Raw genomic sequence first — 16,527 nt, forward strand, 5'->3', positions numbered from 1 at the left:
CTTTTGAAGGGGGGCAGGGTAAGCTTCTTTGTATATGGTGGGACGTAGAGGGAGGTCGGGGCGCGGAGCTGGAGGCCAGAACCTGGCCACGGAACAGGCTGGAAGGTGGGGTGAGGGCGGCAGGTTGTATCTTTAAACATATTTGTACCGATAGGTTTTGCTTTAAAAAATATTTTATTGCTATCTTTTTAGAAATAGATTTTACTGATTTTACAAATTCGGCGTCGCTTACATTTCACCCCCGCCCCATGAGTTGTCTATGGGAAGCTCGGGGCTTTCTTTCTTGGGCCTGCCCTCCGCCTCCTTCTCCACCTTCCGGACTCGCCCAATCCGCGTCTCTTCCAGGTCAAGGGTGGCTGAGGACCACTCCAGGTGTAACTCCTACGGACCTTTGACCCTCCCCGCCCGCCCCGCCCGCTACACATCAACCGCTTGCCACCTTCTACACCGCCCCAAGATAAGGCCTGGGCCTGGCCTCTCTATCTCCGATCTCCGCGTTTCCAAGAAGAGCGTCGCTCTCAGCCAATTACCGACCGGCGGGCGGGGCGGCTAAATGCTCATGTGGAGGGGTGGGCGTGCCTCAGTGTCGGCAGGAGACGTGAGTGACAGGCTCTGTGGCCAACTGGAGCCCTGCGTCCTCCTCCGCCGCCACCACCCCACTTTTCGGGGGCCCGCCCCTTCCAGACCGACCTGGGGAGTTGGGAGAATGTCCAGGGTTAGAATTGCCTGAGCCGCTGGCCGCGCCGTTGCTCTCCGGAAACGCTGCAGGATCTCTCCGTGGGCCGAGATGGCAGAGCAGTCGGACGAGAAGGTGAAGTACTACACGCTGGAGGAGATCCAGAAGCACAACCACAGCAAGAGCACCTGGCTCATCCTGCACTACAAAGTCTACGATCTGACCAAATTCCTGGACGAGGTGAGCTGCCCAGGGGGCTCGGAGCCGGACCCGAGCGGTGGGGCCCGCCCGAGGTAGCATCCCTGGTTCGTTTTGCCTGGGGCCGGGAACCCCGACCTGGGGAGAGGCCGGCGGGGGGGGGGGGGGAGGCTCCCTCTCTCGTGACTCTTGCCCTGGCTTCCCATTGTCTGTGAGAGGAAATCGGAGGCGGTGGGAGGCCCTCGGGGATTGCAGAAGAGGTGGTTCTCGGTTCCCGTGAGATTTCCACGCCTGCGATCGCTGATGAAAAGTTTTGAAAGATCGTTTAGGTCCTGGCAAAGATTAGGAGCCACCGGGGGGTGGGGGGCTGTCCACCGCCCCAGGAACTTGCCAAACCTGTCACTGTGCGGGCCGGGTTTTGCACCTTTTCCACTCGAGTTTAATTTGAAAGCGGAAACTCCTCTGGTTTCGCCTTCGTAGGAAAGAGTACGGCAAATGACGGGATACTTAAAAGGGCCCGGTGCCCCTGGCGAGGCGGGCATCAACTCGTCCCGAGAGTTTGCCCTCAGCCGTGCCCGGGACACAGGCTTGTTAGCATCTCCCCGGGGGTGGGGTGGCAGGGTCGTTCTCCAGAGTTTGGAAGGGAGAGAGGCTGGTGAAAAGAGCTTCCCACTTACTCATTGTGAAGATGGCAATGCCTCTTTAAAGTAAGGTAGCGAATTATAATTTTACCTTTTTAACCTAAAGGAAAATTTCTTTTTATGTATAGAAGATAGACTGGAACCTCTAAAAAGACAGCGTTCCTGTCTTAATTTTTGTCTTCTCTACCCAATGTAGTATCTCACATTTAGCATGCTATAAATGAACCAGTTAACGATTAAACTTTGAGGCCTTTTCTGGAAAACAGTAGTAATAATTAGTGTTTATACAGGGCCTTACAGTTTGCAAGGCACTTTACATACGTTGTGCCGTCCATATAACAGCTTTCTTAATCAGGCCTTGTTATTTCCATTTTACAGATGAGGAGATGAGCTGAAAAGGGTTAAAGGGTTTGGTAAGGTCTCAGGCATCCCAGGCAGGATTTGAACTCAGGTCTTCCTGACTCCAAATTTAGCACAGTCCACCAGGCCACCTAGAAAATAACATCTCCTACCTATGGAAGTGTTAATTACTAATGGGAGTTTTTGTCTTGTAATAGAATTCACTTATATTGGCTTATAAATTTTAAATAGCCTATAAATTAAACAGCACTCTGAAACCTTTAATGAGCACGTGCTTGGCGATAGCTATTTATTTGGTTAAACTTACAAAAGTAAATAATCTAACTTTTTATTTTTCATTAATCAATTGGCTTTAATTTATATAAAGAATATTTTGTTTTGTACCCTCATGCTCTATAGTGAGTTTGACATTCAGTGGGGAACCTTTTTTTTTTTCCATAGCATATCTAATTCAGCAACCAATGTAATGATGAGATAAAATAATGTGTTCTGATTTAATTAAAAGTAGTTTACAAGAAGCAATTTAAGTTTAAGATTTCCTCTTCTACGGATATTGAAGAGGAACCATCAGTGTAGTCAAATACTTGGATTCCTTCAATAATATTAACATCTAGCATTTATATAGTGATTCAAGGTTTGAAAAGCATTTTACAAATATTTATTTATTTATTTTCCCTCAGAACAACTTAATGAGGGAGCTGCTGTTGTTGTCCACATTTTACAAATGAGAAAATGAGGAATAAAAAGGTTATAAGAGATTTGCCCAGAATCATACAACTGGGTAAGTGTCTGAGGGAGGATCAGAATTCAGGTCTTCCAGACTCCAGGTTCCACATCTTATCCACTGCCACTTCAAACCATCATAAGAGCAAAGGAATCGTTATTATTCTCAATTAGATTACTATCCGGCCCCAGATACCTATTTGCAATAGCCTATTTTTCTTCTTCTCTAATCATGTATAGTGTTTAGATTTGGATTTTATTTTTCTTCAAAGTTATTTTTCTCTTTTAATTTTGTTAAAAATTATTTCAGGGAATTATGGTTTTTTTTTAAATTTTAGACATGTATTATGTTATTTTTCTGCTGAAGTCCTATTCTTCATTTGTAATAATCATATGTAGCATTAAAGTTTTCAAAGTGCTTTACGTATGTTAATTCATTTGATCCTCACAAAATCCTTGTGGTATTGGTGTTGTCATCCCATTTTATAGATAAGGAAACTAGATTGAAGCAGTTAGAGGCTAAGTTAACTTGTCTAGGGTCACACAGCTAGTGAAAGTGTCTGACTCAGGATCCTCAGGTCATCTGACTCCACTGGACCATCTGGCTACCTCATAGTGACTAGAAGGATAGAGTTAAATTCAGGAGAACCTGGGTACAAATGTTGCCTTTAATATTCGTTATCTGGGTGACTAGGGGCAAGTCACTTAACCTCCCTAAGCTTTTCTGTGAAATGAGGGGCTTGAAGTAGATGGCCTGTGAGTTTCCTTCCAGCTCCAAGTCTATGACTCTAAGAATGTAAATTTTGTAAGGTTTTCACTTAAAAAATCAGTTTACTCAAACAAAGTGAGGTAAAAAGTGTTAATGGATAGCCAGAAAAGTCAGGCCCAAACAGCCAGTTTTCCTTTAATTATCTAAAGGTAATTCTAGGACCTCGGTTCTCTATATAACCTATGTGATTTGTAAAGTGATATTTACTTAAATTCTTCAAGGGTTTGTGATTTGATACATATAAGTTCTCCTGCCACCTATGTAGTTGCAACTCCTGTGTTCACCTGATGATGAGATTGTTTGTCATTGACCAGTATTCAGTCATTCCCCCTAGATCATACCTATCAGATCTTACACTCTGCTAGAATTGCCTTCAAGAGCCTGGGGTTATTTCACTCCACATTGAGATCCCAAATCAGATATTTAGAGCTGAAAGAGAGGTTAGTAACCATGGAGTCCAGTCCTCTAATTTTATACATGAGGAAGAAAGAAAGTGGTTTGACCAAGGTAACAGAGGGTTTGGAATATTTTCACTGACTGTTCCTGGCACCTGGAACTCTCCCTCATGTCCCCCTCCTGGCTTTTGACCTCTTTCAGGTCTCAGCTAAGTCCCTGACTTCTACAGAACCCTTTACCTTTTCTCCTTAACCTTAGTGCCTTCTCTCTTACTTGTTTGCAGTTTCCTTTAGAGCAGGGACTATTTTTTGCCTTTCTTTTGTATTCTGGTTGGTTAGTACAGTGCCTGGCACACACATAGTAGGCTCTTAATAAATTTTTGACGACATGAGTAAAGTCCTTTAGATTCGAAAGCCAGTGTTCTTTCTGTTGCACAATGAATAGATTAAAGGGATTATTTTAAATTCTGTGCCACTGAAATCTCTTGCTGCCATACCAAACTTACCCAATTTTTTTCTCTGAAAACTTTTTAGCATTTCTTTTCAGGGGAAATTACTCAGAGGGAGGTGACAAAGGGAAGAAAACAAAGACCTTCTTTAAATGTCATCACAATCTCTGCAATTCCTCTTTAAAAGGATAGAGAGACAAGGGAATTACACAAAAGTCCTCCGAGGTAGAGAACAAACTGTTTGTTCATTGGAAAGATTAGCTAAAAACAAGTTTTCTTTATTACTACTTTCTCTGCTTACCCCATTAATTTCAGTTCCTTCTATTTGAAAGTATATTGTAGAAAATTCTCAAGCAAATTGAAATACTTTTATTTCATTCTTAAAAGCCTCACTGATATTTGATCATTTAAAAGTAGTGCATGGTATTTCACAATTTATTTCCCCTGATAGAATGCACAATGTTGACTGCTTCCAGGATCTTAATCTGCTTTTGTGTGCTTGCTGTCATTTGTGTTGTTTATATTTTCTTCCTCCCTTGTTAATAATCACGTATTAATTGAACTGGAGCTCAGCCCAAGACAGGCAGCTATAGAAGACAAAGAATTTTCTACCATCGAGGACCTTAAAGTTATAATCCTAAGCTTTACACATACCACAAGAACCACCTGAGCATTAAACTGTGTGAGACTGACTCTAATAAAATAAAAGGCTAAAGAATTAGCTAGTTCTTTGTTGTAATTTTCATGTTTATCAGCATGTCATCCCCTTTCTCATGAAGTTAAACTTGCTTCCAGCAGCCACTATATCAAGTCAAGTCCAACTTTTCCTGTCTTGTCTCCACTTATTTTCTATTAATTTCCAACATGTACCCTTTATTCTAGTAAAGCTGTTCTTAATCACTGTTAACTTTTGAATATCCAACTTATTCTCATCCTGTGCCTTTTGTTTAAGAAAAAAATTAACACCATGCTCTGCAATTTAGGCCAAATGTGCCAGAAACAATTGTTATTAATTTATCATTATCCTAAATTCAAACTTTTTTGCTTGAGAGAGAAATGTTTAAACAGCAGAGTCCCCTCTTGCTCTCAGACATGTCTCTCTAGCACAAGTCAATTTGAAATAACATTTATAGGAATTTTGAACAAGGAAAAGGTCAGAATAGGATGATAGTCTCCACGTAAGAAAACAGTAGTCACTTAATCTCCTAAAACCAGTCAGTTCCTTTTTTTAACTGTTCAAGGCTTCTCCTAAAGTAATCAAAGAGATCCCCTCGTGATCAGTATTCTAATCACTTCAGAATGGAGAATGAGAGCGTGTCTCTTAAATGTGTCATAACTCTCATCCATTCAGGAAATGGAGAAGGCCATGATCTTAACTAGACAAGACTTTTTTCTTTTTTGTTCTAAGTTTGGATACTACCATTAATCCACTTTCAGCTAGGTGGCAGTGGATAGAGTACCAGGCCTGGAAACAGGAATATATGAGCTCAATCCAGCCTTAGACACTAGCTGAATGACCCTGGGCAAGTCATTTAACCCATGTTTGCCTCCCTTTCCTCATCTGTAAAATAAGGATAATGTACTTGCCTCTCAGGGTTGTTATGAGGAACAAATGAGAATAATTGTAAAGGACATAGCATATTGTTAAGTGCTTTATAAATGTTAGCTACATTTTCAGTTGGACTTTAAAAGAGGTTTTTAATTAGCTTCCACACTTTTCTATGCTTTTCTTGTAATGCACTCTCTTACACTGTCCTCTTATCCACATCTTACTCATTTTTCAGGGCCCACCACAAGTGCACACACAAGCTGTTAGAGTTGTGAAGATCATTGAAGGTCATTCAGTCTCGCATCCTCTTGGTACAGATGAGGAAATTGACACCTAAAGAAGCAAACTTAACCAGTTAGTCAAGAGCTAGGGCTGAAAGCCAAGACTTGAACTCTGAGCCCCGTGTATATTGTTCATAAAACTGCCAACTGCCCTAGTCTGTGCCATTGTACGTACCCAGCTTTGGTGTCTATCTCTGTACTGCTTCTGCTGGCCACTTTTGCTTTGAGATAAATAATTTTAAATATTTCCTTTTTGGAGTTCTCTAAGACTAAGCACTTGATCCTTTTGGAATACGGGTGTAGAACTTTTCCCTTGTCGTAGGCGGCAGCAGAGTTTATTGGACATCTCATGTCTGGAAACTGAGTAATGTTAAGTTTGCCCTTGTGTTGGTTGCCAGATAACTGCTGTTTCTTTGGATACTTACTTGCCTTTCTCTTTTTTATCTCTGTTACCATGTACTACTGTCTCTTTCCTTGACAGGTGTTAGCTCCTCATTGGACTCACTTCTCTCTAGCATTGTCTCTGATTTATCCTTTCTGCCACCACTAAAGTTATCTATTCTGTTGCTTTCATCCTGTTACCCAACTCTTTTAAAGCTTGGTGACTACCTGTTGTGTGTACTGTTTAATATTGCAAGATAGCTCCTTAACCTAGTCCTGCCTTTCAAAGCAGCGAGTTAGTCTTGCAAAGATTGACTCTGCTCCTCCAACCCCTACTAACTCACATGGTTTTTTTCTATCCTTTAAAAAGAAATTTTGTCTCCTTCAAGTTTGGAGAAGATTAATGAGAGAAGAGCTGACTGCTTTCTTTGCCCTGCCTGACTGGAACCCCTCTAGGTTTCTCCTCCATTTTTTACCTCAGTTAGGGAGAGAGCTACCCATCCCCAGAACACACTTATATTTGACTTGCATATGACCTGTTCATTTCACGGAGTTATGGAATATTAGAGCTGGAAGAGATCTTTTAGAATATCTGCACCAGTCCCTTTCATTTTGCAGAAGAGCCTTCTGAGATTCAGTGACTTGCCAGATATCACACTTCTAGTATATGGCAGAGCCAGGGCCTGATCCTAGGTCTTACTGTGCTATGTAGTTTTTGTTATTCCATCTTATACATGCCCGTTACTCTGTATGGCTGCTCATGCTAACATGTCCATTTTTAGGTACAAGCTTCAAATTGTTTAGAGCCACAAAAAAATTAGGTGTTCATTTTGTACTTTTGATTAATGATATATGTCCCTCCAGACCATATTGAAAGCGTGAGGTAGTTGGAAAAAAGCCACCTCCTCCCATTAAAGATGCTAACTGTTTATTGGGGGCTCTTTGAGGGACCTCTTCCTTAATGGAATAGTAAGCCAAGGAAAGTGGTCAGAGAGTGGACTAGCAGCCAGAGATCTCCTAGTGAACAAGAATTGGATTGGAAAACAGGAATTGGATGTGTAGCCTTCCATAGGAGTCAGGGGAATGATCAAATCTTGGGGAGTAGTGCATTTCCCCTTCTGTCTTTAAATGTAGGAGTTTTTGCATCAAGTAGATTCAATTGGGCAGCATTTGGAGTTTAATAACACCAAAATAAACATTTAGGAAGATAAAGTTTTGTGTTTTGTTGTGGTGGTTTTATTTTTTCCAAAGAAGAAAAGCAGAAATTTGAGTGAAGCACTGCCCATTCTTAATAACACTTTAAATAGCAGCAAGGTTTTGATTACTCATGGATACTTAATGAACAAGAAGATTATGAGCTTTATTGTCTAAATATTTCATGTTTGAACTCAGGACGTGAAATTGAACCTAGCTTTCTTTATTTTATGCTTGCGAAACTTAGTTTTTTCCTATATCTGATTACATTGTTATCTGAGCTAATACTTGCAGGATTTTGAAGGATAATTACTTGAAATGAAAGCTTGGGTTATTCAGGCCCTAAAAAAATTGATTAGGGTTTAGTTTTTCTCCTCTCTGTAAGTTTGCATAGCAGCATTTATACAATTCTGAGAAGCTTAATTAAAAAGTATTACATAATAATAATAATAGCTACTAATATTTATATAGTGCCTTTAGGTGCCAGGCATTGTGCGAATTGCTTTACAGATATCTCATTAGATTGTGAAAAAGATGGGTACGTTAGCTTTTTACTTTTGGTTCAAATGTTTCCCACCTGTGTGTGACATTGGGCAAATCACTTAACTTTCCTTGACTCACCTGTAAAATGAGGATGTTGGACTAGGTGGTCTCTAAGGACTCTTGCTGTGTAGATCTATGAGCTTCTTGAATTAGGAACAAGATTTTGCCTTTATAGGATGAAAGGCCTATTTTCTCATTTATTTGTAAAAACCAGAAATGCAATTTCTAAAAAAAAAATAATTCCTTTAGGGATAATAGAATGGAGGGTATTTGTTTCTATCCTCAGCTTGTTGGACATTGAACTTTGATCCAGGCTGAGAGCTATATCTGGTGACTTCTCTGGGTGTTGTAAGCAGTATTCTCTCCTCCTCCTCCCCTCTCCTATTGATCTCCCTTCTTTCCACTTTACCTCCTCTTCTTTCTCCTTCCTTCCTGTTCCTCCCTCCTTTGTTTCATAACCTGTCCCCTTCTTTCCCTCCCACCTTCCTTCTTCCTCCTCCATTTCGGTAACAGCTATTTTTACACTTGTGCTCTTGAAGCTTTGCTTTATTTTTTGTGGCTGTTCATATTGTATAGGAACAGAGATCAGACCCCAGTCAAGATTTGTACAGATCACTATATAACTTGCCCCAGGGACATCTGGGAAATTTGAAGCTTTTAGGTTTCAGTTAATATAACAAGCTATCCTTACTTTACATATTTCAAAATAGCTTTGGTCTGTTGTAACTCCTTAGAGTTGGAGCCTGGCTTCCATTTTCTTCTAAAACCACTTTGTCAGAAGTCACATGACTTCTTTTGGGAGTCTGGCATTTGGTTTTTTGGGCCTACCCAGTTGTTGAAATGGACCATCTCTGCTTTTGGGAGTCCCCAAGATCCTTTTAGGGTATTTGCAAGGACAAAACTATTTTCAGAATAATACTAAGAAGTTATTTGCCCGTTAAGATACTCTTCCCTTAAGAAATTAAAGATATCTATAGGCATATGAAAAAATTCTCTAAATCACTATTGATCAGAGAAATGCAAGTCAAAACAACTCTTAGGTACCACATCTCTCCTGTCAGATTGGCTAACATGACAAAACAGGAAAATGATAAATGCTGGAGGGATGTAGGAAAATTGGAATTCCATTGTTACATTGCTGGTGGAGTTGTGAACTGATCCAGCCATTCTGGAGAGCAATTTGGAACTATGCCCAAAGGGCTATAAAAATGTACATAGCCTTTGACCCAGCAATACCATTTCTAGGGCTGTATCCTAAAGAGATCACACAAGGGGAAAGGGAACCGTATGTACAAAAATATTTATAGCAGCTCTTTTTGTGTTAGCAAGGATTGGAAATCAAGGGGATGCCCATCAATTGGGGAATGGCTAAACAAGTTGTGGTGTATGAATGTAATGGAATATTATTGTGCTACAAGAAATGGGGAAGATAAGGAATTCATAATAACCTGGAAAGAACTACATGATGTAATGCTGAGTGAGAGGAGCAGAACCAGTAGAACATCTACACAACCACAGACATATTGATTCTGTGATGACTAACTTTGATAGACTTGGCTCTTCTCAGCAATACAAAGTTCAAAGACAGCCCCAATGGTCTCATGATGGAAAGAGCTGTCTATATCCAGATAAAGAACTATGGAGTATGAGTGCCGATTGAAGGAAACTATTTGCTCTCCCTTTTTTTTTTCTCCTTTTTGGGGGGTTTTGTTTCCTCTTTCTCATGATTCACTCCATTGATCATGGTTCTTCTTTACGACTTGACTGTCGTGTAAATATGTTTAATGCAAAGGTATATGTAGAACGTATATTGGATTCCGTGCCGTCTTGGGGGGGAGGTCTGAGGAGAGGAAGGGGAAGAAAACTTGAAACTCAAAAACCTATGGAACTGAGTGTTGTAAACTAAAAATAAAAAAATTTTTTTTTTAGAAAGGTACTCTTCCCTTTTCCAGCTACATATTTTTATGAGGGTGGATTTTCTTCATATGTTTCAACCAAAACAACATATTGCAATAAATTGAATGCAGAAGTAGACATGTGATCCAACTAGTAAGCCAAAAATTAAAAAGATTTGCAAAAATTTGTACAATACCTTTCTTCTCACTAATTTTGTTTTGTAAATAGTCATTTTTCATGTCATTTTTCTTAACATATTATAGGTTTACTGTTATTTTAAAATGAATTAATACATATTTAAAATTGTCATTTAAATTTCTAATATAGCAAATATTAATATTACATAAAATAAAAGCTCCTTGGATTCCTCAATTTTTAAGACTATAAAAGGGTCCTCATTTATTTTTAAATGAAAAGTGTTAAGTGTCAGAGACCTTGATACCAAAAATCTTGAGAGCTATAATAACCTAACAGGTTAGAGAAGAGGAAAGACTTGATAGCTTATCTTCAAATATCAGAAGGGCTGTATGGTAGAAAAAGCATTAGACTTAGGCCTCAGAGGGTTTAACAAGTTGCAATAGGGTAGAAATTGTAGAGAGGCAGATACACAGAAGGGAAAGACTTGTTAACAATTAGAACTATGTCAGTCCTCAATTTTTGTGGGGATAACATTTCTAGAAAATGATGGGAAAGTCAAAAAGCAAATGTTGATACGTCAAACCTATACAAAATAGGAGGTTTAGTTCCTTTGACCACCAAAAACTGTAATATTTTGCTAGAGATTGATGAAAATATACTACTCCACATACAATTCATCATAACAAAACCTTAATTCTGATAATATACATTTTTTCTAACATAGTAACCATGAAATAACACAAAAAGTGCAGTACATAATACTGGCTAACACGCAAAACATTTTTCCTTACCAGTAATTCCCTAGAATTCTGTGGCCTTTTGTGCTAACTTCTCAATAAAAAAATTAGTTCAGACAATATTCAATTTTCATAACTCATGAAATGTACAGTGCCATAAATACTATACAGCAAATAAAATTCTTAAAAAGAAAACATTTTTTAACCTGAATCTTACCTTTCACTGTGTCAGGTGAGGGAGTTGTATTTGTATAACTAATTGTTGATTCATTAATACTAAATTTGCAGCTGACAAGGGCTGTAGATATTCTTGCACAAAGTTTATGTAACACCTTTATTTTCTCACTAAGCTATATCACTGACTTTGGTTGCTTGGGCTTAGAGTCCAAAGGACTTGCATTAGGCTTTAAGGAACTCCTTACAACAGTAGGATGAACAAGACCAGTGAAGCTCCTAATAGGATACCAGTGGCTTCACAGATGTGCAGATAACTCTCCTCTCAATTTTTTCTCTAATGTGCATAGCCTCAAATGTGTGTAGTCGAAAGTGAAAATGAGGTTACTAATGAAATCATGGGAATACTTGAAGTCGTGAAAGAGGAGGGCAACCAGAATGATGAAGGGCCTTAAAGTCATGCAATATGAGGTTTAATTCAGGGAAATGGACATAAGACTTGATAGCTATCACTTATATATTCAAAGAGCTTTATGTGGAATGAATGACACCGAAAAAGCATTTAAGTGCCGTCTGTATGTCAAGCAACCGCAAATAGCAAAAGCAAATATAGCCCTTGAGCAGTTTATATTCTAATGGTGGAGAGAACATACAACGGAAAGTAATGTTCAGGGAGTAATACTTTTAACTCTAAAAGTTACTGTGATGATGAGTGGGGCCTTAGGAGAATAGATTGACACACCCTGACCAGGTACAATGGTAAAGTCGATTTGAATATGGTACATTGGTCGTGAACTAAGGAGACAATGAGGGAAAAAAATGGTATGGGTGGTCTCACCAAGACAGTCACCAGTCAGGAGAAGGGTGCATCAGGGTAGGAATAGAGATTATACTTTTTCCGCTTGTTCTCAGAGGACAAAATTAGGAGCTATGGGAGCTATGATTGTAGTTGCAAAGAGGCAAATTAAGGGAAAAAAACATTGTAACAATTGGAGTTATCCAATAGTAGAACAAACTGCTTCCTTAGGTACTGTATTCCGCTTTTGAACAAAGGTTGGATGGCAGCTTTTTTTTTTTTTTTTTTGTTAAGGTATGTTGTAGAGTGGGTTTTTGAACTATATGGCTTTGAGGTCCCTTTCAGCTCTCATATTCTTTAATTCTACACCATAATGTGGATGTTCCTTGTTGGCACAACTATTTCTACTCAATCTTGACATTCTCATTCCATTCTTAAACTTTAGTGATTACCTTTATGCAGATTACTTCTAAGTCTTCATCTCCTGTGCTGACTTTTCTCTCAGCACTGGATCTAAACCTCCAGCTGCTTACAGGCTATCTTCACTTGGATATCCATGTGGCATCTCAAACTCAACACATTTCTGAAACATGGCTTACTATCTTTTTTCTTAAAACTTGCTCCTCTTGACCTTATGCCTTGACTTTATAGTCACCTATGTTTGAAACCTCTATTTCATACTTCTCTTACTGTTGACAAATTCTGGTAATTCTCTCTCTGAAACATCTATCGTATCTATCCCTCTCTTCTCTATTTCTCCTGCTACTATCCTGGCGTTGCTACCATCTATCATTATAATCCATCTGGACAACAGGTGTAGCCTCTAAACAGGAATTCTTGACCCCGTGTTACCTTTCTTCCAGATTTACAAGCATTTATTAAGCCACAGCTGACTGTGCGCCAAGCACTATGCTAGATATTGGGGTATGGAGACAAAACTGAAACAAACAGCCTATCCTTCATTCCTATCTGTGCCACACTTAGTTTCCTCATGCATAAATCTGATCATGCCTTTCATCTGCTCACAACATCGTAATAGATCTTTGCCAAATAAAGTTCAAACTCCTTAGCTTGACTTTCCAGCATTAACTTATACTCTACATACCTTTCACATATCTCTCAATTGATTTGATCTTCACTTTACCCTTTGAAGTGGTTGCATTTATTATCCCCGTTTTATGGATAAGGAAACTGAGCCTGAGAGGAGTTAAGTGACTTGCCCAGGGTAACACAATTAATAAGTATCTGAGCAGGACTTGAACTCGTATCTTCTTGATTCCAAGTCCAACACTTTATTCACTATGGACAGGTAGGCTTTTCCAAATGATACTCTGTTTTCTCACATACACAATTGACTGCAAATGACAGATAAAACAAACTCACATTGCGATTATTGCTATAAAAATTTGAGTTGCTAGAGCAAAATGCTTCCTTAAAGACTCCTTTTCAAAAATGCTTGTCAGCATTATACAAGATTCTCTAAAAAATAGATCAGAGAACACAGAATAAAACTTCTTATTAATATCAAGTGAATGATAAACAATTGGGTGTCTACTGTGTGCCAAGAACTATGTTAGTGGCTGGGGATACAAAGACAAAAGTGAAATAGTTCCTGCCCTCATGGAGATATATTAAGCAAATACATTTGTCACAGTAATGGAGGTCAGCTAAAGCAAATCAAAGAACATAGCTCTTTAGATGGTGGAATTCTCTAGATGTTCTTCTTTGTGAATGACACACTTTGCATCAAGCTCCAGAACACTGCCTAACATTGTCATTGAGATTTCATAATCACTTAAAAGAGTTTGGCTTAACTATCTACATAGGAAAAACAACCTGGATGAAAAATGCCTACTCCCTGTACTAGGGAAAGGGATAAAGATTGGACCTGTGATTTCATTAGTATAAGAAACTCCCTCTACTAGTGTAGGTCATTATCTTCTCTTCAACTTTATAGTTGTTAATGGTTGCTTAGGACAGAGAGGATAGGTGACTTGCCAAGGGTCATACAGCCAATGTATGTGAGACTGAAGCTAGCTCTTTGTCCACAATTGCACCTTGGCTGTCATTGCTTAAACTGTATTAAGCAATTAGATGGATAACCCATACAGCTGATTTATTAAAATTTTCATCTTGGGTAGATACTACAAATAGACAATGAGCTAGACCCAAAATTTATCAGAAATAGTAGAGTGAGTAGGTTGCCTTTAGGAAACTCTACAATGTTTAAGTGACTCCAACTTCATTGTTGAAACAAAAGCCCTTTTCCACAATATTAATCTTCCAGTTGTATTGTATGACTGAAAGTTAGGAATGTCACAGTCTCTAGAGAATGAAAGCTGAAGGAAATAGAGAAATGCATGATGGATATGAATAGGCTGCAGCACATTAAGTAATGAAGAGTGCTATGAAAAATGTTATCAGAGTTATAGTACCAGAAAAGATGTAATACAGTGAGAGCAAAGAATAATGGATAGATAGTTTAAACGGTCCATTGCTACTTATACACCATCAAGAGGTCAAGAAAAAGACATCCATCACCTTTGATGGACATCCTAAAGAGTATTTATAGTAGGGAATCAACTGGAGTTACAGAGAATATGGGGGAACTGCAGTCTTCCAATTTATTGGAGGAAGTGGCTACATCAGTTTTATTGCAGATCTACCAAAATACTGAAGGGGCAAAATTTATCGACTCATAGACTTTAAAAGCTGAAAAGGACTACAGAAATCATCTAATTCAGCTTCTACTTTATGTAGAGAAGCGACCTGACTCAGCCCAAGATCACAGTGCGAAAGTAGTGGGAGTTGATCAGGTACTATGGGCTTCCTGAATTTACTACCACTTATGCCTCTATATCCTATTTGTTCAATGGGGATGAATCTCTGGAATCATGAAGTCAGTGGGAAAATATGATACAATATACATTTGTTGTGCTTTGTTATATTGTCAGTCAATATTTCTGTAAGCCAAACTAAGTCAAACACCTATCATTCAGTGGATAAATGAGTATTTATTGAGTGCCTATACTATATGCCCGTGCTAGGCTCTGGGAATACAAAGACTAATGAAAGATCTTTCAGGAAGTTTTTACTGTATTGGGAAAGACATTGTATACATACATAAACATACAGAGGATATGCAAAATAAATATAATATGAGTGCCAGTTAGTTGGGGAGGGCAGGCATCAGCAGGTGCAGAAATCAGGAAAGGCTTTATGTAGAATGTTTTACTTGACCTGAATGTTGAAGGAAGTAATTCTGTGAGATGAAGGAGATCTAGTGCTAAGTCTATACATTGGAAATGGAGTGAATTGGAAATGCACGAAGTGCAGAGAAGGCCAGTTTGACTTCACTGTAGAGTTTGGGAAGGAGAGTAATGTCTAATGAGGTTGAAATAGTAGGTTGGGGTCAAGTTGTGAAGGAGGGCTTTAAGAATCAAATAGAAGTTTAGATTTTTTTTTTCCCTCAAGGCAAATGAGATACCACTGTGGTTTATTGAGGAGGAAAGTGATGTGGTTTGACATACATGTAAGGAAAATCACTTTAGCAGCTGTATGGAGAATGGAGTAAGGCAGGGAAATCAAATTGGAGCCCATTGAATTAGTCTAGATGATTAGAACTCAAACTAAATTGGGGATTATGAGCGGAGAGAAGGGACTACATGCAAGAAATGTTGTGGATTTAGAAAAGACAAGATTTGTCAGTTGGTTGGGTATGTGGAGTGACTGGTTCAGGATAACACTACTTCTCAGCCATCCAAGTGACATACTGCCTGTATTATAGCCTTTGTCTCTGGTCAGTAAGCTCCCATTATGAGTATTCACTTTATCGCAGAACTACCACATCACTTTCTGGTTATCACTATACCATGCAGTGAAGCTCCATATTATTTCCTCTTCTCCCCACTCCCCCCTTCCAACTCTAGCTTTAAGAACAGTGATCACTGTCATTCATTTGCCCTGTGATTCCAGTCACCGTTTCTTTTGATTTTCCTGTCCAAAACAACCGTTTCTCTCCACATGTGCTTTCTCCTATTAGAATGAAAGCTTCTTGAGGGCAGGGACTGTGTTACTTGTCTTTATATCTTTAGTACTCTTAGCACCGTGCCTGGCACTAATAAGTACTTAATAAATAGTTTGTTTATTCATTCATAACACTGCTGTGATGAACCTGGGAGACAGAAAGATTCATGGTACCCTTCGTTGTAACAGGGAAGTTTGATAGAGGGGAGCTTTTTTTTGAGGAAAGATGCTGAGTTCAATGAATATTTGAGATATTTATAGGACATCTAGTTTCAGAATACCATAGGCAGTAATGTAAGATGGGATCTCAAGAAAGAGCCTAGATCTGGATATTTAGCTTTTGCAGTCATCTGCCTAGAAATAGTCATTAAAACCATAGGAGTCGATGAGGTTAGCAAGTGAGAGAACATGACAGAAAAGAGGACCCAAGTCAGATCCTTGGGGCATACTCCCATTTAGGGAATCTGATTTGACTGATGATGATCTGGAAAAGTAAACTGAGGAGGAGTGGTCAGACAGGCAGAAGGAGAACCAGGAGAGAATGATGTCTCCACAACCTAGGGAGGAGAGAATATCCAAGAGAGGGTGGTCAACAGTGTCA

At 39.1% G+C, this 16,527-nt stretch overlaps 1 protein-coding gene across 1 annotated transcript in view; it reads left to right on the top strand.

Moving 5' to 3' along the window:
* Positions 1–663: 663 nt before the first annotated feature.
* The window catches only part of LOC118844443 (cytochrome b5), a 45,935-nt gene continuing 30,071 nt past the window's right edge, over positions 664–16,527 (top strand). Inside the window, exon 1 of the mRNA XM_036752335.1 lies at positions 664–916. Within this exon, the coding sequence (XP_036608230.1) occupies positions 788–916 (129 nt within the window). The 5' untranslated portion in view covers positions 664–787. The remainder of the gene's footprint in view (positions 917–16,527) is intronic.

Source organism: Trichosurus vulpecula, chromosome 1, assembly GCF_011100635.1.
Source record: "Trichosurus vulpecula isolate mTriVul1 chromosome 1, mTriVul1.pri, whole genome shotgun sequence".
NCBI classification, from domain to species: Eukaryota; Metazoa; Chordata; class Mammalia; order Diprotodontia; family Phalangeridae; genus Trichosurus; species Trichosurus vulpecula.